Genomic DNA, 24178 nt, shown 5'->3' with positions numbered 1-24178 from the left:
CAGTTTCTGTCAAGCCCCCATGCCTTCCAGCTGAAATGCCTGCGCTCTTCTCAGCCTTGCAGCCATCCTGATGGATGGGCACAGTGGCAGTGGGTCTTTCACACATGCTTAGCTCTGTCTCACAGTCTGCAAATGCCAGGATGGATTCCAGGCAATGGCGTGATGGAAAGAACACAAACTCAGTCCAGAGTCAAAGTCCTGACTCTGTCATTTCCTTCTTATATAACTTGGCGCAAGTCGCCAAAGGCCCCGAAGCCCTAGTCTTTACCTGAAAATTTAAGAAAATGATCCCTCATGTATTGTGAGAATGAAGGGGGATAATATACATGAAACTGATTTCTAAAAAGAAAGTCATATACAAATGAAAGCTGTCTGGCACACTCTTTACTCTGTGATCAGCTGATTGGGTAATGCAGGGCAGTGGAAATGTCAGTACTAAGCCAGCCGCATAGCTTAGAGGGCTGAGAATGGAACTGGACACATGTTGGATTCCTCGTCCCACTCCTTGGATTAAAGCTGGCTTATAAGAGTACTCACCCGTGGCAGCTTGACAAGCATGATTACTTAGACCTGCCCAGAAATAAGAAAAACCAGCTAACAAAACACAAATAATAGTGTTGTATGTAATCAATGGGGAAGGAGTCATAGCCACCCTACCATAACTGTAAGCCACCACACACTATAGTTAGAAACATCATCATATTTTCTCTAAGTTTTTCTTAAACATAACCTACTTCTCTCAGAAAATTCTAGATGGGCCCAACTGTTTAATGAGAATTTTAGTCCCAGCTTTTCAAGTGATAATTACAGAAGGAGAAAGCTTTAGAGACCTGGGAGAGGAGCAGAGAGTAGGAAAATAGATAGACACAAAAATGAGGAAATTTTCTGAGAAAGAATTACATTTCTCTCCATGTGTATTTCAGCAGTTATGTGACTCTGAAGAGTTAATATGTGCAGAACTAAAAATATTAATTTTCTAAAGGCTATATGCTTCAATGATGGTATTTTCAAGAAGCATTTTATTTTGATGATGTATCACTGAGAATCCTAAGAATTTTGTAATTAAAAATAATAGTTTCCTGATTATCAGACTGAAAAAATGAGGATCTAGTGGTACCATATGCAATTTTCTCCCAGAAAAAGAGAAACATATGAAGTAAATGAATGGCACATGGATGCTCAAAAGCTACCATATCTGTTACCTTTATCCAAGGGGACAGAAGAGCAATCCTTAAGTTAGTTTCATCTTGCACTGAAGTGTAACATATTGTCCAAATAGTTTACGGTAAGAAAGGATGATTAAAAGTAATCCACCTAAAAATGGCCACCCATGCTGGAGCACAGCAGACAGCAATCAGAAGAGTGAATGTCAAAAATCTGACTGCCCCTTCTATATTTCCTAATCCCTAGGACTGCATTCCTACGGATATTTTACATACCACTTAGTTATTATAAAGTACCTATGTAATAGAATAGATGCTAGTTCCCGACTCAGCACTATTCCTTCTTCTGGTAAAAGCACTTCAGAATTTCCCTTGAGATCTATGTAACTTAGCTACAGCTGACCTCACTTGTCCTTGTCTTAAGAATGGACCTATGACCTGGACAGTCAATGTCATCTGCTCCCTGATCCATAAACTCAGGGATGGACATTGACTCCTTGTCGCAAATGAGACTCCTGTTTAGGGCTTTTGTTGGAGCTCTGGGAACGAGAAAATCTCTCTCATCTGGACTGGGAGGCTGAAAGGATGAGTCTGAAGCCACCAGCCATCATGCTGCCACCTTGAGGGGAGCACCATGCAGTGATGAAATGAGTGAAAAACTAAGTACGGTGAGATCTGGAATGCCTAGATTTAGCAATACCTAGATTTACCAAAATTGTTTGTGGTCATTCACAAACAACTTACAGAGTCTTTAGGGCTTATGCCACACCAGTTTGCATTAGGTTTCTGTCATTTGCATCAGCATGAATTCTGTAAAACATTTCTGTAATTTTTCTCGTAATTTTAAATTGCAATTCTGTAATTTTGCTTCACAAATTGTGGGGTTTTTACTGAATTGATATCAATGTGCTTTAGGATACTTCTCTTGAAAGGAATATCAATGTAACTGTTTTATATAATGATTTAAAACTCACCTCTTAATTTGTTTGTATGAATGTACACTCGCATTTTCTCTTAGTTGATTGAAAGCAACTATAAGGCACAAGACTTAGAGTGTCTGCTACTTTTTACAAGGGCAAAAGCTGCCTTTCGCACCCAAGAACCCAAAGCAAAAACTTTCTGAGGCCAAGGTACTGAGTAACATAAATCTCAAGTTTTCTTTCAACACCTTTTCGGAAGAGCCTCTGCCAACAACTCAGCCCTACTACACTGCTGTGTGAATCACCCATATCCAGTTTACGAATGGCATCTCCTGTGGAGTCTCTGCCCAGGTCCTGGGACAGCAGATGGAACTATTCTAGAAGCTCCGCCTGCTACCAGAGCTTCAACTGTAGGCACTTAAGGGCGGAGGGAACTGGCAGAGTATGAAATCACATTCCAGAAAGTCCACCTGGGACTTCCTGCAAGGACATCTGGCTCTCAAAACAGACAAGGTCACAAGAAGACAATGACTCGCAGAGACTTGCAGAAAAGATTTCCTTTCCCATTCAGGACCAGGTTATTTGTCAGGTCTCTCTATGACTAAGTAAATACAGGAAACCCAGCATGTACATAGTAAACACTGGGTAGGGAAGATTGTGAACGCTCTCAATAAATTTGTTTTATGTTGTCTTTTAGTGTATTATATCTATTCTGTGCTTTTGAACATTTAACAATTACAGCCTTATTTCTATCAACAATTTAGTTATATTGACTGATAGAGAGTCTTTTCTTCTAGGTCCACAGCTTTCAAACTTCATTTTGCATTAGCATCCTCCGAGGACCTGTTTGCAGTGCTGACTCTGGGGGCCTACCCCAGACCTGAGCAGTAAGAATCTCCATAGGCAGAGCCCAGGAATCAGAATTTTCAGGTGATACAAACCACTTGAGAATTACACACTGAAAAACATTATCTTGGGGTAAATTCACACCCAAGGGTGTATGTCCATTTGTGCTATGTAAATCTAATTAACAGTAATTCACATCACTGGTATCATGTCTACACCTGGATGCTTTTGTCATAAAATTTTATTTGTCCAGAGCCACAGAGTTAAAATGAGTGTGTAGTATTGCTCTGACCAGTTACTCTGTCAGCAATCATGCCCTGCTTCTGTGCCACTGGAGGATAAAGTGTTCCTGACTGCCTGCTCCCATGGCAACACGACATAAACAAACAGCTTCAGCTCTCCTCCAGGTGACAAGCAAAGGTATCCCACAGACCCTCATGGGTGACAGTGATACATTTTAACTTGAAAACTTAAAATTCAGGGGAGAGTGCTTATTTCCTACTCTAATTTCTAACATGGAATTACAGGAAGTACCTGATGTATTATACTTCACACTAGAACATGGTCTGCCAATTGTGGTCTAAATGCAGTTCACATAGTTTGGTAGCTGGTCAATCAACACTGTAAGAACAATAACATGTCTTAATGAAAAAAATTGTATGTGTCAAAATTGAAAGTTTAGCAAGGGCATAAAGAATAGGCTCCTCCTGAGTTACATATATCCCTTCTGAAAGCCACATTTACAATAAGTCATATTTGAAATATGAACTATGATGTACCACTGACTGTAATGAGAAAACAATTTCATAAATGGTTCTGTTGGAACTCCTTAAGTTACATCTGTAAAATCCCTTAGTTTTACAATCATATGATAGCCTGATTAATATCAAAGTCCTCTTCTCATTTCTTTTCTCTCTTTAACCTGCCCTTTTCATCTTTGTACAATCTCTCTTTTTACTATCACAAAGGCTAATGTCAGGAACTATTTTTATTACTGTGCCTCCAAAGCCGACTAGAGTGCTAGGCATATAAAAGGTTCTTAATAAATACACATTGAATGAATGAATCAACAAACAAATAAATGAGTAAGTGAACTAAATGGCTTTCTTTTCTCTGGTCACATTATCTTTCATTCCATATTAACTTTATTCCATCTGCCTATTCAAGGTGGAGTGGGTGAGAACAATCTCTCCTCACCATCTGCCACGGGATGCCTAAAATTTATCAACCTGACCCTTGGCAGGCTTAAAGGATTGATGTCTGCTTCCTCAGCTGATGGTCCTGGAAAACAGAGAGTGGTTTTCATGGAATACTGCCCAGAATTTCAACACCCTTCAAAGTCCTAAGGAATTCTCTTCTTTAATCAATAATCAGCTTAAGAAAATACAGACAGAAAGAGTCCAATAAAGAGAACTGGGTCACAAATGTGGATCCACATATGTGGGAATTTGTCTCCATGTTGTGCGTGTGAAGCTTGCAGGGGCTGGGAGCTGTGGCGGTGGCTGAAGTGTGTAAGAGTAAGACTCCTCTAGAGTCTGGTAGCTTGTGAAGAACTTCCCACCACACTGTGCTTGGAACCAAACAGATGGGTATGGCATGGCCCAAATCAACCTATTAAAGGCTGCTTAACAATTACAAACATATATATTTCAGCCAACTTAATTTTAAACATCTATGAATACACCGTACCACCAACCCAGCACACAGAGAACAACTGCTTCTTGTTTCCCCTCGGCATCAGCACACTACCTGACACACAGTAAGTGAATAAATTAAAGAAGGGAAAAAGCTACATAAATGATGTGATAAGTTCCAAAAGAGTGTTTAAACGAATAAAAAGTTATTCATAAAAGACAGAGCCTACCTGTGATAAAAATGAAGCAAAGATTCTAGAAGGTCATGGAATTTAACCCAAAACTATAGAAAAGATTTTACCAGAGAGATAGGAAAGGAAGACTGAAGGCAATTTATTAAAACAAATGGTATAAGCAAATGGGTAGAGAAAGGAAAGAGTAAGTTTTTTGAAGGGGAATAATAACAAGTAGACCAACTAGACTGGAACAAATGGGACGCATAACAGTTACAGACCAAGCTGAAAAGGTACCCAGGGACACCAAAAGTTAGGCTAAGGGAAATCTAATTTTATTCAGGAATAAGTAGGAAACCAATCACCTGGAGAATGGCAACAGGGAAAAGAAGACCAACTGAGCCCTAAGTAAAGAAAAACTGAGGGGAACCTGCGAGCCTTGGAAATTGTTTTTATTTCAATATTTCAGATCAGAGATTTAAGTGGTAGTAGTGGGAATGGACACAAAAGGTCCAATATGAGATGTATTGTGAAGGAATAACAAAAAATAAGGGTGATTTAATTGGACGTGAAGAGTAAAGTGGGGGAATGGAGTCAAGGTAAGTTTAGATACCTGGGAGAATTCTCAGAATTAAAGAATATGGCTCATTTCTCAGGGAGGAAAGTGTTTCAGTTTAAATAGATAAATCAGTTAATTGCTACTACTACCAACAGAATGCAATTCAAAGCTAATGAAGCAGCTTTATTAGGTACTAAGCCAAGTTTCTTAGCCCCATTTCTTTTTTCTTTTTTGCCTTACCAAAGCTAAACAAAAAAACCTTTGTGAATGGAATGTATATTGTAAGCAGATAAACTGTAATGATAAAACTAGTGAGAGGAAGAATAGAGAAATTTAAAATTCATCATTTTCTAGTTTTATAAATGAGGTATTATATATATGTATATATAATACATATACATACATATATATATATATACACACACACATACACACACACAATACACTAATAAAAAACATTAAAAAGGTCCACAAAGGTGAATATTCTGACCATAATAGTGTTCTAAATGAATGAGGGGAAATGTGGAGTAAGGTCTGTCAGGACCTAGGCAGTGCTGCCCCCCCCCCCCCCCCACATAGTAAGGTGATGATGGCTAAATGAGAAAACTGAAAGGGAAACAGCCACAGAACTACCAAGAAAATCCAAGAAATCAGAAAAGAACTAGAAATGACATGTTTTAATTAAAAACTTGTTCAACTTAAATTTCTCCTCAGAAAATGAAATTATGTGGTAACATAATTTAGTGAAGACTTCAACATAAACATAACAGAATCAAATATTTGCCAAACCTTTCCATCTATAAAGCTTTAAGGTACCACATTTTGGGAGCCTAAACATTTTTATTATGAAAGCAGTAAAGTAAGTTTGTGGTAAACACAATCAGAAGAATCCAGAGCAGAAAGTAAAGGCCTCCTGATACCCCTTCCCTGTCTCATTCTCTACAGAAAACTACTGTTACAGTAGCTGTTTGCTGCACATTTTTTACAGATTCGTTTCATGATATTAACATTTGTAATTCAATAAAACACACTGCCACCTCTTTCTAAGAAATCATTCATTCCTCAAATAGGAGTAATGGTGCACTATTCTGAGAATCCAAAGTCAAATAAAGTCTGGATTCTGTCTGCAAGGACTTTTGGTCTGGTGTAAAAAAGAAAGAAGTAAATCAATCGTCACAATAAAAACTGTAGTGCTATGAGAATCATTGCTTTGTGTCATGTTTATTAAATATTTTTAAAATTTCAGAAAATTTTCAGAAATTAAGACTAACACATTCCGGCTGAACGAAAGGTGTTTTTCAGCACGCTAATCTAGCTTGATTCATGCAGAAGATTTATAAAAGGATTCTAATGCTAGTAGAACAAAAGCCAGGCAGGCATTTTCAGATAAGCCAGGCAAAGTTTCTTTATATTATAAAGTGAATATCACTTACAATGTCCATTTTCCAGTGGTTTTAATATCTGAAAATATCCTTGGCCTAAAATCTTTGTTTCCTTTTAGCCCCTCAAAAATACATTTTAACAAAGTGAACACAAATTTTCCTATTTCCAAATATTTTGGAACTCAGAGGAAAAACAAACGATTCATAACTGTGTCTATCTATACAGAGCAAACAAGAGTCAGTAAAAAGTTCCTCAAAGGTCATCTGACTTCTGAAAACAAGACTAATGTTTTAAAATAGCCTTTGTGTTCAATTAAGCACTTCCCCCTCTTTTGGAAGATGGACAGATGTGCGCTCACAGTTATATGATTCTTTTGATCCACCCCAGGATCTGCAGTGCAAAACTACTACTTCTGAGAAATGCTGAATGAGATCATTATTCATTGCTTAGGAAGTCTGCATGTCACGTTGCACTTAGCCTTTATACATCCCCATTCATTCTGTTCCCCTCCTAGCATCTGCTTCCGAACCCAGACAGTCTTTAGTAATTCACATTTAAAAACTATTTTGTTTGTAAGCTGCCATAGACAAATTTTTAGGGATGGGATGCTGTAACAGTATTACTAGGGTCACCCTGATCTTATCAACATCTCTTTGTTTCTTAATGGAACTCAGAAATTAAAGCAACTTGCAGTGTTTTAGTAACATGGAATATGTACTTTTAATTAACATAACTACCCTTAATTTATTGAAACACATTTAAATGTATGCCCTTAATTTTCTGATGCTTTTAGTCTCTCTTTCCATTGACTTCAAATTCCTGAAAGGTTATTACACAGTGTTTTGAAATCCACCCAATTTAGTGGCATAGGCACTATGGCACAACCTAATAAACACATACTATATAACTTATTCCATGACGTGACTGATTTCTTTCTCGTCTGCCATTACAAAATGGAAAAAGAAAATATAAATGTGATTTTTAAAGTTAAAATCATACTCCAAAGTCATAGCTTTAATCAAAGAAAATGTCTAATTATATTGCATTATTTGGCTCTAAATTCTGTCACAGAGAGATGTTTATTATATGACAGAGCAAAAAGAGGTGTGAACATTTGAAGTGAAAAGTAAAATGTGTTCTTAAATCTCCCAGGACTATTTTATTTCACATCAAGGGAAAGGAGGAAGCCCTTGTCGGGACACGCCAGAGCCATGTGATTTGCCTGTAACATGCCAGCATGCTCCGACAGGACCGGCAGGTACAAGCCAAGGTCCTGTGTCCTGACTGCAGTGCTGGCCCAGTAAAAGCCTTATCTGAGGAAATACTCACAGTTCTGGGCACCACATCCATTTTCTTTGTCATTTCCTCACTTTGCAGGGATTCTGAGAATGGACGGCCCTAGGTGTTTTCTTTCACCTCTTATCTATATGAGGGAAAAGGTCACACTTGGAGAAAACAGTCCATTGTCTTTGTGTTCCTCTGTCTGTGATTTGCCCCTCTGGGTTACACATTTTGAGGATTTTTATAAAGAACTAGGAAGTCACATATAAATGCAACAGATTATCTGAAGGTAATTTCAGTAGGGACGCCAGTGCTGAATTATCTTCACTCCACTGCCAATACAATTTTTTTCTAGAGTTCTCTGAATATAATTGTTATGGTTTGTCAATATTTACAAACAGTGCTGTGTTAGCACTGGCTTGTACAAGTTCATAAGAATGATTGTTAAATTTTCTAGAATTTGGTGAACCAGTTGTTATATACAGCATTTTTTAAATAAAAGTATATAGACATCCTAATTGTATTAAAAGCAAAGGTAATTCAAAAGTCATACCACTTTCTAATTATTTTACTACATTTTATTATTACTTATGTAACTTATGCATTTCTTCCCACCTCTGTGTTCAGTGATTTCACAGTGGTAGCTTGAAAGTCACCACAGTGGGAGAATTTTACAATGGAAATTTACTAATGCTACAGATCAGCTGCTCCTTGTCTCAGGGAGCCAGTTAAACATTTACCACACAACACTGGCTGGGTATATTCCAGGACAACAAAAAAGAAGAAGACCTTGCCTTCACAGAAATTATGACCTAAGTGGAAGATAAGTAAATTCTCAACTCTAAGACATCTTATAAATAATAAAACAGAGGTTAAAGGTGTTACAAGAAAGAAAGAGATGCAATTAATTTTGCTTGAGGTGTTCTGAGAAGGTCTCAAAATAAAAAAAAAAAAACAACTTTGACTTGACCTTTAAAACTGAGGAGATTCACTTGGCAGAGAAGAAGGGAAATGCTCTCCCCAAAAAGAACAAAGAGTCAAGTCTGACATACTGTGGCATGTTCTGGAAAGAGCTAATAATTAAATGTGTCTAGAGCAGTGCTTCTCAGACTTTTCCACTTAGAACCAGAACCATCAATGGCCAAGAATGAATGGGCAATGCTAGTGATCTCAAGTTGCAGCCTGAAAAGACTCACTGCTCGAATTTCTTTATTTTTATCTATTTCACTTAAAAGTTCATAGTTTACCAGGTAAACTACTTTTTTTTCTGTAGATATTTAAATAAAATTAAACTTCAGGAAGATGAACCATGTCTGTATCCTGAGGCTTTCTGACTGACTCTGGGACACTAAGTACCATAGTTTGAAACTTACAGATCCGGGTCTTAGCAAGCATGAGTGGCTATGAAAGGCTGGAAAATACGAAAAATACAGACTGGGGCTGACACATTAAGGGCATTGACTGCTGTATACAGGAGTTTGAATTTTTTTCCCAGACAGTCATTGAAGGGTTTTAAGCAGACCTCATTTTATAAAGAAAGGACTTTGGTGATGGTAAGAGAAAGAATTAAAATGGGGAGTAAATAATGTCATAACTGACACTGAGGCTATTGCAAAGAGACTTCATTCAATATCTTGAAGACCGGAATTAGGTCCATGGAAAAGGGCCCCTGGAAAGGAACATCACAGGAGGGAAAGGTTTTAAGTGTTATCAGAAGGATCAACAGCCCTGTGACTAACAGGATATGAAAAGTGGGCGAGAGGGAGCTGCCAAAGATGACTCCAAATTTTCAGTTTGAACACCTAGAGAAACAATACCGCTGACAATAAAGTTGGAGAATGTGGAAGAATCAGATTTTCCACAACATAAACTGTAATGACAAACAAATGGAAACTCATGCCTAAAAAAGTTTTGATACTCTTTAAAAATATCTTTTAAAATACTATTGAGTTTCTGTTTTTATATGAGCATTTTGGGTTGCCTTTTTTTTACCTTAGGAAAAGTCAGTTTTTGAATAATCAATTATACCCTAAGTGATATTTCAGCAGCAACTAGATTCTTAAAGTAAGTCACTTAACTTTATTTAATTATTATCTAATGAGCAAAACACGAAAGCTTAAAATAAATTTAAAAAAAATATACAAAGTATGAGCCCTGGCTGGTGTAGCTCAGTGGATTAAGCATGGGCCTGCAAACCAGACATTCGCAACCATACATTGATATTTCTCTCCCTCTCTCCTTCCCTTCCCCTCTAAAGAAAAATAAATAAAATCTTTAAAATATATATGTATATACACAAAGTATGTATCTTTATTTAGTTAGGATTGAATGTAGTAGTCAGTTATATTTAAAAGATATTTTAAAATATATACATCAACGTTTCAGGACTATAAAAGAAAACCAAACCAGAAAAACACAGAGGAAAAGGGAACTCCAGAGGCCACTTAATTTCAGTCAATGCCTGACTCCCCCAGGTGACTTCTCCAGCCTTGGTTTCTGATGCCAGTTCTTCAGAGGTTTGAAGAAAGCCATTTGTGTCCCCTGAGGTTTCTCTTCTATGGACAAGGCCCTGCTTCTCTCCATGACCCTCTACGTGATGTCATCTGACATCCTCCTAACTAACCATCAGGCCAGTCTCCTCCTGGCATGCTATTGTTTTTCAGCATTTCTCTTTACCTCTAGCATATAAAAAAAACCTATTAAAACAATGCTACTTTAATATATTTATTTAACAAAGCATAAACAACTCAAACTATATGGACCCAGTCCACATTTCACCATCTTGTCCTCAAGACATCATGGCAAAATATATCATCAATTATAATGTCTATACCATTTTCCTGATTATATTGGTACACCCCTTAATAAAGAAAATTAGTAGAATAGTATATGTTACCTTGTGGTTAAATCACCACTTTCCTTTTCCTAGTGCTTCTAGTGAGTCAATTTAATAAGCTATTTTGGGAATTTTTGGGGGGGGACTTCCAGAAAGAGAGAGAATCCAATTTATCAAAAGAGGGGCAATTTGCTTAATTTCCATTTGTTTTCTATGATCAAAGCGTCCTGCACTCCACATTCCTTCCTGTCAGTTCATCAAATCCTCTCATACATGAATATTGCCATTCATGCAGGAAGAGAAATGTGAAGTTACTTAGAATACCTAGGTACTCTCATAAGCAACTGTTTTTGAGATTGCGAATGTTCAGCCTGTAGTCTTTCTCTCACCCATTAAAGATTCTATTTGACAGAGAAAATTAAAGCAACATAGGACTTAATCATATTTTCTTCTCATATTGAATGTCTTCCTATAGTAGAATTTTTCTCCACCGTTGAGTATATTTTTAGTCTGAACATAAACTTTATGTTCTCTCTTTTCCTCCAGTTGTTATTTTATCATTTTTAGCAACTCTCACTTCATGTTAGGTTTCAGCTTCCCTTTTTCTCTTATTAACCATGCTTTTTCTATTAATGGCATGTTTTTACTCACTTCTTTATGTTTGTCTTGGTTACATCTGAGCCAAGAGAAAGAATACATACACCAAAGTTGATTCTGATTGTTATCTTCCCCTTTTTCCCTCTTGAAAATTAGTTTCAACCATTCTTTCTATTTAATCTTTTAAAAACAACTTTCATTCCTCTGGTACTCTCTCTCCTTTCAGAGTCTTTGGTCGTGAAATATTATCCAATTTTTTCTTCTCGTTAAATATATTTTATTGATTATGCTATTACAGTTGTCTCATTCCCCCCCCCCTTTATTCCCTTCTGCCCTGCACACCACCTTCCACTTGCATCCCTCCCTTTAGTTCATGTCCATCAGTAGTACATATCAGTTTTTTGGCTTCTACATTTCCTATACTATTCTTAAGCTTCCCCTGTCTATTTTCTACCCACAATTTACGCTACTTATTTTCTGTACCTAACACCCCCACTACCCCACTGATAACCCTCCTTGTGACCTCCATTTCTGTGATTCTGTTGCTGTTCTAGTTGTTTGCTTAATTATTGTTGTTGTTGTTTTAGGTTTGGTTGTTAATAGCTGTGAGTTTGTTGTCATTTTACTGTTCATATTTTTATCTTCTTTTTCTTAGATAAGTTCATTTAACATTTTGTACAATAAGGGTTTGGTGATGATGAACTCCTTTAACTTGACCTTATCTGGGAAGCACTTTATCTGCCCTTCTATTATAAATGATAGCTTTGCTGGATAGAATAATCTTGGATGTAGGTCCCTGCCTTTCAAGACTTCGAATACTTCTTTCCAGCCCCTTCTTGCCTATAAGGTTTCTTTTGAGAAACCAGCTGACAGTCTTATGGGTACTCCTTTGTAGGTAACTGTCTCCTTTTCTTTTGCTGCTTTTAAGATTCTCTCCTTATCTTTAATCTTGGCTAATATAATTATGATGTGCCTTGGTGCGTTCCTCCTTGAGTCCAACTTCTTTGGGACTCTCTGAGCTTCCTAGACTCCCTGAAAGTCTACTTCCTTTGCCAGATTGGGGAAGTTCTCCTTCATTATTTTTTCAAATAAGTTTTCAATTTCTTGGTCTTCCTCTTCTCCTTCTGGCAACCCTGTGATTTGGATGTTGGGACATTTAAATATGTCCTAGAGGTTCCTAAGTGTCTCATTTTTAAAAATTAATTCTGCTCTGGTTGAATGTTTCTTTCTTCCTTCTGCTCCAAACTGTTGATTTGAGTCCTGGTTTCTTTCCTGTCACTGTTAATTCCCTGTAGACTTTTCTTTATTCCACATAATGAAACCTTTATTGCTGCCTGGGTCTTTTTTATGTTTTTTAAGTACCCAGTGAGTTCCTAGAGCATCCTGATAACCATTGTTTTGAACTGTGCATCTGATAGGTTGTCTATCTCTTTGTCACTTAGTTGTATTTTTTTTGGAGCTTTGAACTGTTCTTTCATTTTGGCCCCCCTCTTTTTTTTTTTTTTGTCTCAGCACACCTGTTACATACTAAGGGGCAGAGCCTTAGGTGTTCACCAGAATGGGGCAACCCATGTGGCTACATTGTGGGGCAGGGGTCCCAGAGGGAACAATGCCTCTTGCTCCGCTTTCTGCTGGTTTTCAGTCACTTCCCCTGCTTCCCACAATCAAATTGGACCTTTCTGGTGCTGATTCCCAGGTGGGCAGGTGTGTGTATGTTCTAGGACCATGGGGGTCTCTCCCACCAACTCTCCTGTGAGGCTGGGAGCTTCTCCCTATGCCGCCTCCACTCCCACAGGTATCTTGAGTACGAGGCTTTATTTCCCTGCTGGAACTCTGGGTTGCTCGATCTATCTCACTCCCCAGTTGTTCCTCCCAGTTTATCTGAGCAGGAATGTGGAACTGCCCCATCTGCCAGCCACTGCCTTGCTGCAAGTCCTCTCCACCTGGCTGCCTGTCTCCACCCCTCCTACTGTTCAGGATGAATGTTTCTTCTTGAACTCCTTGGTTGTTGGACTTCCATACAGTTCAGTTTTCTTTCGGTTCTGGTTGTTTTTTGTTTTTAAATTTGTTGTTGTCCTTCTTTGGTTGTGCAAAGAGGTGCAATGTGTCTACGTGGGCCTCCATCTTGGTTGGAAGTCCAAATATTATCCAATTTTTATTTGAGTGTTTTAAAGTTGATCTTCCCAAATGTTAGTGTACACACAGAATCTAATCATGTTCAAGATTTCCTGCCCATCAAGAGTTCCATTTGAGGTTGTTTTCTGCTATAACTTGTCACTTCTATATCTAGAATTGAACAGAAGTATGTCAGTTTGCCTCACTGTTTCTTCTAACTTCTGAGAAATTGTCATATGTTCAAATAAAATATCATCAGTTACTCTTTTCTAAGCAGAATAAAAATCTCAGTTTGTGTGTAAGAGCAGCTATGCATCAGTGGATAAATCAGAGATACAGGGTGTATAACATTCTGGCTATGTTACCTAAAATTATTCTGACTCTGTTCTTCAATTTCCCATGAAGAAACAAGTTACCTACTGGACATATGGCAATCCCTTAGCTAAAAGAGCCAGGATCTCTATTAACTAGAAACCTGGGCAGCTCACAGAATTTCTTTGCGAGACAGCCAGAGTTATTTCCTTCTGCCGGCTAGCCAGGCCTCCAATCAGCATCAATTATTTTCTTGATTGTTTTCTAGGCTGCAGTTCACAGATCCACAGGAGCAGTAAGACTAAAGGAGTCCGTGTTAGGGCACAGAACATTGAGAGCTGTGGTTCCTAGCAAGTTTATTACACATGCACAGAGACAGGAAAAGTCCTGGTAGCAGTGTCAATTAGGGGCTGACATTTTCATTTATTTCATTGGTTTCAAGTGTCAGACAACCAGGCTATGTACTTTGATAAAAATGGCACTTTCGTCCTATAGAAAGTCCTGCTCTGTTTGTATGCTGTTAATCACTGTTGATAGGGCCATTATTATGTACATATATCTTAAATGAAGTTTTATAGTTGAAAAGAGAATTCTAACTAAGAGAAAAGTGAGCAGAGTCAGAAATCATAACTTTGTGTACTGGACCACACAGGGTTTTATGGAGCTCTCATTCTAGAATAAATAAATCAACTAAAACAACAACAAGAAAACCATGGGAAACATGCGAAGAAAAGGAGAAACCTAAAAATCCAGAAAAAAGATGATGATTTTGAAAACTATTACAGGAGCAGAGATAAATAGAAAACCTCAGACATCTAAATAGGTTACAAGAAGACAAAGCCTAAGGACAATAAGGTCCAGACAACAGTTGTCTGGGGAGCTAACAAAGGAGCCAAAGGGATGAGGAAACAGGATGGAACAATGAAAATCCGCACTGAGAGCAGTGACGAGCAGACCAGCGGTGCAGACACCTGACTGATGGACGGCCACCTTGGACAGCTGTGACAGGATTCATGGGAAAAAGTAAAAGAGTTAAAAACGAGTGTTTACAAATGTGATTATTATGATCATAAAAGGCAAAGTACTATGGTGATAAATAAGTACTTATAGTACTTTGGTATCTCTGATTCCACAACAGTGAGAAAGTAGCAAGTAAAATGTAGTAAGATTGGAACACTCAGTTGAGTGGAAAACAACATGGCTGTGAACCCACAATGGATCCGACAAGTTTAAAGAAAAATTTTTACAACTATATGCATTCAGCTCAAACTTTTAATTACAGAAACAAAATTTTAAAGATTTAAAAGCATCCATGAAGGTGAAGAATAAATTTACCTAAGTGAATAAATATCAGGCTAATCTCTGTAACAGAAACAGCTAGATGATAATATATTTCATAGCATAAGAAATAAAATGAATATAGCTTTCAAGTGAATTAGCAAAATGTAGAAAATGTTTGAGGAAGAAAATAAACAGAGAAGAAATTTGAGAGGATATAATACATATGTGGGAGATATAAAGAAGGTCCAGTAACTTAACTGATGTTGGAGAAATAAAGAATCTCCAAAATTGGAAAGGAAGAAGAAAAGGGCCTTTAAAGATGTAATGAAGAAAAATTTTCTGAAATTAAGGAATCAATAAATAAATATTAATACTAAAAGAGCACTTTTCTAAGCATACAAATAATATCCAAATAAAATACAGGAAAAATTATTATATTTACAACAATAATTAAAATGTAAATTATAAACTGTGACAAATACTTCATCAGATATCAAAAAAGATGATTATATTTATAATAGAAACAAAGCTCTCACAAGTCAATAACAAAAACAGAAAAACAAACAATATGAACAACTTAGAAGTACAAATGGCCAATAAAAATATAAAAGTGTATTCAAACTCCCTACTCTCATTAAAGAAATATCATAAAAAACAATAATGTATCACTACGGATGCATTGATTTGACTGGGCCATAGAGCATCCAGATATTTAATCAAACACTATTCTAGATGTTTCTGTGAGCATTTTAAAAATAATATAAACATTTCAGTTGGTAGACTAAAGCAGACTGCTTTCCTCAATGTGGGTGAGCCTCATCTAATCAGTTGAAGGGTTAAATAGAACAAAAAGGCTGATCCTCTCCTGGGTATGAAGAAATTTTTCTTGCTAGTGGTCTTTGAATGGTAACAATGGCTTTTCCCGAGTTTGGATCTAAACAGAAACATTGGTTCTTCTTGGCTCCAACCCTGCTGCCTCTGGACTGGAACTACACCAGCCCTCCTGGTGTAACAGAAGGAAATGCTTTCTCTTTCTGAAGGCCTTCAGGCTCATAGCACCTGCTACAGATACACTAACTAACCAGAGGTATTTTGTTTGGGGCTTGAGCAGCTCCTTGTGAGATAAAAGGTGTAGAAATAGGCATTAAGTGATGACTGTTTTGCAAAGATTTATAGGAGTCTCCAAAACTGGACTCAGATCAACAGGGGTCAATGGACCAACCAACGGGGACCAAGGGACTGAGAAGTTTCTCATTCTTTTTTCGATCCTTTTCTAAGCCCACCTATATATGGCCTGCACCCACCTCTTGCCTCAACTCTCCTCCCTCCCCTTGACAATAAAAAACTCATTAATTTCAGACTCTTTAAAGATGAATTAGAGGATTAGTTTTCCTATTTTCTTGAGTTGGGCCTTCTGATCAATAAAACTTTCATTGCTCCATGCTCTGATGTACTGAGTATTGGCCTTTCTTTTGAAGCATCTGGAACAAACCTGGTACCTGTAACACTGGTTCTCAGGCTTTCAGACTCAGACTGGAACGACACTATTGGTTCTTCTGGGTCTCCAGCTTCCTGCCTTTACCTGAAGATCTTGAGAATTGATGCCTTCCATAATGTCATGAATCAATTCCTTACAATTAATTTATATCTGCCTGTCATCCGTCTACCATCTTTTTCATGACCTTTGAAGTCCTACTGGTTCTGTTTCTCTGGAGGAATGTGACTCATACACTGCATCTACTTATCAACATCATAATACTAATAAACTCACCAACAATGCTAGCATTGGTGTTGGGAGACTGTTATCCTCAAGAAATACCATTGACGTTACAGAACCAAAATGGGGGTTTGGCTGCCCCCCATTCTGTGAGAATGGCAGACTCTTGTCTGAAAACCCATCCCCTCCAGAAAAGCTGGGGAAAGCCCAGCCACCCTCAGCCAGACTAAAACAAGAGGTAGTGTCCAGAGTTTCCGTTCCTACTTAAAGTACCTTCATTTGGGAGCCGCAGGTGGCTGCTGAATGGTCATACAGGTAGCTTAGCTTGTTCCCAGCTGCTCTCTGGCTTCAGGTTCCTTCCTGCAATTCATGTGTGGGGCCTATGCTGGTTTCTAGGGCCGCAAGGTCCCATAAAGGCAACAGCTAGTGCATTTGCCAGGTGAGCAAAAGAGTGTCCCTTCATTCCCCTGGGTTTACCTTAGTTTGGGGTGTAGGATAGAGCCAGGCAGTGCCTTCTTATAATTAACTTCTGAAACTTCCCTCCTCTGGTTGGGTCCACCTCCTGACCAATAATACCTTCTTTTCCCTAGGCTAGACTGACAGGTCTCTTTGCCCAGCACCTCCCCCTGCCACCATTCTGACCATCATGGCACATGTGCCTGCCTTCTCCTGGTGCCACCCCCAATCAGGTACCAGAAGGCAGTAGGAGGGCTTTTCCCCCATCCAATTATCTTGTTAGCCTTGTATGTACTCACTGTAATACTTCCTCTTGCTACTATCTTGCCCTGGGTCAGGGCAGACTCTTATGGTACTCTGTTAACTCAGTTCCCCTTGTCCATCTCATGCCCTAGTTCCCACATGTAGGGAGTTACCTATACTCAAGGCCCACTGACTGAGTAAAGGGACCCTGGAAACCCTGCCAGTTCTCTTAGGTAGTACCCAGGACAGCCCGGCAGGAAAGGTAGGGGAGATCTGCAGCCAGGAGCAGGACGCTCTGCACCAGGGGTGGAGCATTTGTAAGTCATGAGCTTGGGTACCCGAGCAATGTGGTCCTGCCTGCTGCCCCGTGACACTCAATGTACTTGCCACCACCCTGAGCAGTTTGCAAAGGCATCGTCTGGCTGCACTCCATGCCCTCAGTCCCTGCTCCCACTGGCCTGGACAGCCTCTCTGTCAATATCAGTAAGACTGTAAATTGTCAGCCTTTCTGAGGGAGTTTGGCAATATCAATATTTCCAAAGTTGTCAAGTCTTTAATCCAGTATTTTCATTTCAAGGCATCTGTGACATGGAAATGTGACAAAGCACATTAAATATAAGCTTTTTAAATATTAAAATGGGGTACTGGGCAGAACCTAAATGTCTAATTCTGGGCAATGGTAAACATATTATGTAAAGTTGAAGACAACACAGATATTATAACTCTATTAAAAAATGAGGTACATATAATGGCTTGGAAATTCTAATAAAATAACGTTAAATGAAATAGAGGAAATAAAACTGCATGATCCTGATTTTGTATTCTAAAAATAAAAATGTATGACTCTAACATAACTGGAAACACATCAATGATTAGAAATATTTATTTTTGAATAATGAGAGTAGATCTGATTATTATTTATAAAATTATGTTATTTATGTTTTCCATAATTTGTAAAACAAACACTGACTAATTTTACAATTTGGAAAAAAAGAACACTATTTAAAAAAAAAAGAAATGATATGCAGATCCTCTGCTCATGGGAGGCTACAGAGTGGAAAACAGAACCACAGTATCAACTGTCAGAAAATCCTTTTGAGCCAGGACTGGTTTCCTTAAGTTGTACTACTAAGCATCCTGTTTGACCAACTGTTTATATTTGTGGGCATTTCCTCTTTCATTAGAGACGTCTTCAACAGAACTTCCTCTATAAATAACTGATTTGTTTCCTGAACTAATACACACTTGAGTGTTTGTGGTTGTATGGGCTTTTTCGGTTTTCCAAGTAAGTTTTTGAGACATTGCAAAGTGCCTTGTAATATAGGACATCTGAAAAGAAGCTGACCAACTTTTTCATTTTACCTCTAAACTGTTCAAAGAAAATAAGCAAGGCTAAATGCAATTTCACAAGCATCTCTATCATTACAACTCTACCGCCTGCAGTTTTACGATGAGCTCTTTCTGAGTGCTTTATTCGGCCTGATATTTCAAATGCCTAAGTTCTTAGCATCTTACATGGAAAAAGTAATCATTAGTCTTTCTGATTCCGCCAATAATTAATAAATTAGGATGAACACAGACTGAGCTTCTTGTGGCAATACACGTTTTGACCATTTTGACCCTGAGAAAATTATTTCAAAGGCTCTCAACATATTAACTATTATCATCCTTGAAAAATTTAATTAGCACACAGAATACTTAAAATAATTCTATGAAATATTCTGATGTCACACAAAAGCTCATATCTTATATTAAAATGTAAATTTTCCTTAAAAATGGATAGGAGAGAAATGTGTTAATAGAAAAATAAAAATTCAAGGGAGACAAAAGCTAATTCCCATAATGCAGTCCACATCACCTCCAAAAAAAGAAAATAACAAGAAAAAACCTTTAAATTACTGAAAAATATGAATATGGAAAATACAGAAAATAATCAGAAAAATTAATGCAGAGAAATGAACAAATGATGCACGGCAGAAATAGAAATGTTAAGCATTAGCCAGTGTGGCTCAGTTGGTTGGAGCACTGCCCCATAACAGAAAGGTCACAGGTTCAATTCCTGGTCAGGGCACACACCCAGGTTGCAGGTTCGAGCCATGTTTAGGCTGGACATGTATGAAAAAGGCAACCAATTGTCTCTGTCACAGCGATATTTCTCCCCCGCCCCCTCACTCTCACTGTCTCCCTTCCTTTCTTTCTAAAGCAATGAAAAAATGTCCTTTGGTGAGGATAAAAAAAGGGAAATGCTAAATAAACCTTTGCAAAAATATTCAAACTCATAAGGTTGAGTAAGGATAAATGAGACCATTTACTTAGTATAATGTCTGGCACATAATAAATGAAGCTATTAAATCATAACTAACAAGTAAAGAAATGAAAATTTAGGTAACTGTATGTGTGTGTGTGTCTATCTATCTATGCATCCATCTCACACTGTTAAACACTGAAAAAGACTTACGATGCCCAGAGTTGTCAAGAATGTGGAATAACAGGCTCTGTCATAATTTGTCATTTGAATGTAAATAGGTGTGTCCATTTGGAAAACACTTTAATAAAAACCTTTTTAACTAAAAAAATTATGTGTCCTGTGAATGAGCCATTCCACAGCTCGAAATTCATCCTATGGAGCACTGTAACACAGGTGGAAAAATACCTATACAGTGGCAATTTTCACAATGTTAAAGAAAAAGTGAAAATAGTCCAGAAGTCCACCAATAGAGTGTTAGTTAAATAAATATAATAGAACATAATAGTACAGAATATGATTAATATATACTGATATAGAAAATTGTCCAATAAATAATAAATAAATTGCAAAATAGTGGAGATGGTATTCTGTTTTTCTCATATGTGCCTATGTGCATGTGAGCATGTGTATGTACATATATTAGAAAATACATATACTAAAGATAAGAAAGTATACTAAATAGCTTTGGGATAAAGTTACAAGTTAGGTTATATATTATTATAATCTTGTTATTATCATAAGACATGGAAAAAGCTTTTACTGAAAACAATAAAGTCATCATAAATAAAAATATTTATATGACACTACTCCCTGAGAATAATTTTAGAAGAAGTTTAGTTGATTTGGAGATAGAAGGATATGGTTTATCTTTCAACATAAATGAAACTGAAGCACTACAATTTTTCAGAACTCATGGCTTTACCAAAAATGACACCCTGGAACTAAATAAATAAATAAACTAATTCGAGGGGAGGGAATTTCAGGGGAAAAAAGGGAAGGATTTACAGGAACTAGTATAAAGGACACATGGACAACAACTAAGGGGGGTGGAAATGGGAGGGAGGTGGGGAGCAGGGAGGGTGGGCTGGGATGGGAGTAAAAGACAGAATACTGTAGTTGAAAAATAATTAAATTTAAAAAAACAACTAACCTTTCATTTAAGATTATATTCAAATTTAATTTCTTTTAATCTACTAATTTTAAATTTTAAAAATATCTGCTGTGGACTGAATGTTTACATGTCATCAAAAAATTTCTTACATTGCATCCCAAACCCCCAATGTGATACATTTGGAGGTGGGGCCTTTGGGAGGTGATTTTTGTTACATTAGGTCATGAGGTCCAGGCCTTGTGATGGGATGAATTCCTTCATAAAAGTAGGAGGTAACACAGGCTCTCTCTGTACATGCACCAAGGAAGGCCACAGGCGTACAGAAACAGCCAGAGGGCCCTCACCAAGAACCTGACCACACTGGCACTCTGACCTGAGTTCCAGCTTCCAGAATTGTGAGAAGTAAATGTTTATTATTTAAGTCACCCAGGAGTTCTCTTCCATCAGCTCAAACTAAATAAGACACACATTGAGTGAACAGACTATTCTTTCTTATTTAGAAATGTTACTGTTTCCCCTAATTATAATTACACCAAGGAAGCTGATTAAGCTTTATTATTACAAAGGTTTTGGGTTTTTTTCCTGCATGTGGAGTCAACAAACAGAGCTGAGTGGTCCTAAAAGCTGTATGATACCAGATTCAGTATTAAGTAATGTCTGTACATGTGTGTATGAAAATTTATAGATTTCAAAACCACTAGTTCACTCGATACATAATACAAGAAGGACCCAATTGACCTTGTCAACTTCCCATGGACTTTTGCAGACACTCCATTCACTCTGATCACAGTCCATTCAGAGTCTTTTGTTTTTTCAAAGGACTTTTTCTGGATGATGGTGTTTGCCATTTCCCCTAATCCCCCTTCCCATCAGACTCCTGAATGTGCCACACTCCAAATTTTTCACTGCTTGTATTCCTTAATCAAAATTTTTATAGTGCTCTCAGACTTACACCATACACCAAAATAAAGTCAAGGTAGATAAAAGACTTAAATATAAGCCTTGAAACCATTAAAGTCCTAGAGGAGAACATTGGCAGGAAAATCTCAGATATTTCACGCAGCAACATTTTTACTGATATGTCCCCTAGAGCAAGGAATATAAAGGAAAGAATAAACAAATGGGATCTCATCAAAATAAAAAGCTTCTGCATGGCTAAAGAAAACAGTATTAAATTAGCAAGACAACCAACTGTATGGGAAAACATATTTGCCAATGATACCTCAGACAAAGGTTTAATCTCCAAAATATACAAAGAACTTACACGACTCTACTCTAAGAAGACATCTAACCCAATTAAAAAATGGGAAAAGGACTTGAACAGACACTTCTCCAAGGAGGACATACAGAACATCCAGAGACACATGAAGAGATGTTCAATATCGCTAGCTATCAGAGAGATGCAAATTAAAACCACAATGAGACACCACTTTACACCAGTCAGGATGGCTATCATAAACAAAGCAACCAACAACAAATGTTGGAGAGGTTGTGGGGAAAAGGGGATCTTAGTTCACCTTTGGTGGGATTGCAGACTGGTACAACCATTATGAAAAACAGCATGGAATTTTCTCAGAAAACTAAAAATGGACCTGCCTTTTGATCCAGCAATTCCACTGCTAGGATTATATCCTAAGAACCCTAAAACATCAATTTCAAAGAACCTATGCACCACAATGTTCATAGCAGCACAATTTACAATAGCCAAGAGTTGGAAGCAACCCAGGTGCCTGTCAGTAAATGAATGGATCAAAAAATTGTGGTACATATACACAGTGGAATTCTATGCAGCAGAGAGAAAGAAGGAGCTACTACCCTTTGCAACAACATGGATGGAACTGGAAAGCATTATGCTGAGTGAAATAGGCCAGGTGCTGAAAGACAAATACCATATGATCTCACCTTTAACAGGAAGCTAAACAACAAAACAAACAAGCAAGCAAAATAAAAACAAAGACGCTGAAATAGAGAACAGGGGGACAGCGACCAGAGGGGAGAGGGAAGAGAATTTAAGGGTAAAAAAAAGGGGAGGGATTTGGAGGAACAAGTATAAAGGACACAGGAACAATAACTAAGGAGGGAGGAAATGGGAGGGAGGTGGGGAGCACGGGGTGGGGTGGGCTGGGATGGGAAAAATAGAAAACTGTACTTGAAAAATAACTAAATAAAATTTAAAAAATTTTTATAGTGCTCTGATTTCACTAGGTATTTTTGTTGGTTTCGACAGAATAAACTCAATTATGCTAAGGTACAAATTACTGTGAACTGTTTGATATATTCCCTCACCTGAGAAAATTAAATCTATCAAAGGAAATGGAGATAGATTCTTATTTAGAGAATAGTTTCTTATTTAAAGGGATAATTAGAGGAAGTAGAGCTTCAGAAAGTGTGACAGGAGGCTGGGTCTTCCTGGTATTCCTGCAATCACACTCTGAGTCAACTGCTTCCACCACTGACCAATAAAGCTGCCAGGGTACACGAAGGCTAGAGGCAGTAAGTTCTGCCTGGATGTACTCACAGGTCACCGTGGATGAGTCCGTAGATTTGTGGCATGCTCTGATGATAGATTCCTCTCAAGATCACTATGAGGAGAATCACCACAAAAGCTGGAAGTCCCCAACTCAGAAGGAAAAACAGCAGATATCGCCTCTCTGTGTGTTCATCATTCATCACCAGTACGTACCAGAAATTCACGGACTAAGAAAGTAAAAAGAACATAAAATGAACAGGCTCTGGTCTAATGGCACAGGACACAGATCTACCTGGCTTAGTAGCAAGTGACAGGCCAACAAACAGCTAGGATTTAATTACTGGTTATAGTTTGGAGCTGATTTTTTTAGTTAGGGCATATATTCATCCTTTCATAAACCCAAGAAATTTAGGAGACCTCAAAGGTCTAGATACACTGTGAAATAGTTAGTATATTGTACTTTTAATTTTTCTTAATTTTGGATTTAATCTCAGTCATAATCTTCTGTGACTGTGTCATAGGCAAACTGAGTTATTAACAACCACACCTAAAACAAAAGCAAACTAAGGGGACAGCTAGGTCAGGAGTAGAACCATAGAAATGGAGATCACATGGAGGGTTAGCAACAGGGGAGTGGGAGGAGGAGAAGGGGGGAAAAGGTACAGAAAATAAGTAGCTTAGACGGTAGATAGAAAATAGACGGGGGAGGGCAAGAATAGTATGGGAAATGTAGAATCTAAAGAACTTGTGACACATGGACATAAACTAAAGGCGGAGAATGGTGGGGAAGGGGGTGTGCAGGGTGGAGAGGAATGAAGGGGGGGAAAAGAAAC

The 24178-nt window shown here is 37.8% G+C and overlaps 1 protein-coding gene across 1 annotated transcript in view; it reads right to left on the bottom strand.

Moving 5' to 3' along the window:
* Window positions 1-24178, bottom strand: part of ADGRV1 (adhesion G protein-coupled receptor V1) — a 519907-nt gene that overhangs the window by 123718 nt on the left and 372011 nt on the right. Inside the window, exon 86 of the mRNA XM_053664484.1 lies at window positions 23394-23572. Within this exon, the coding sequence (XP_053520459.1) occupies window positions 23394-23572 (179 nt within the window). The remainder of the gene's footprint in view (window positions 1-23393; window positions 23573-24178) is intronic.

The sequence above is a fragment of the Artibeus jamaicensis genome, unplaced genomic scaffold (assembly GCF_021234435.1).
Source record: "Artibeus jamaicensis isolate MK-2021 breed Jamaican fruit bat unplaced genomic scaffold, CSHL_Jam_final contig_373, whole genome shotgun sequence".
Classification (NCBI taxonomy): Eukaryota; Metazoa; Chordata; class Mammalia; order Chiroptera; family Phyllostomidae; genus Artibeus; species Artibeus jamaicensis.
Note: the sequence above shows the minus strand (reverse complement) of the source record. Positions and strands in the feature narration are given on the sequence as shown.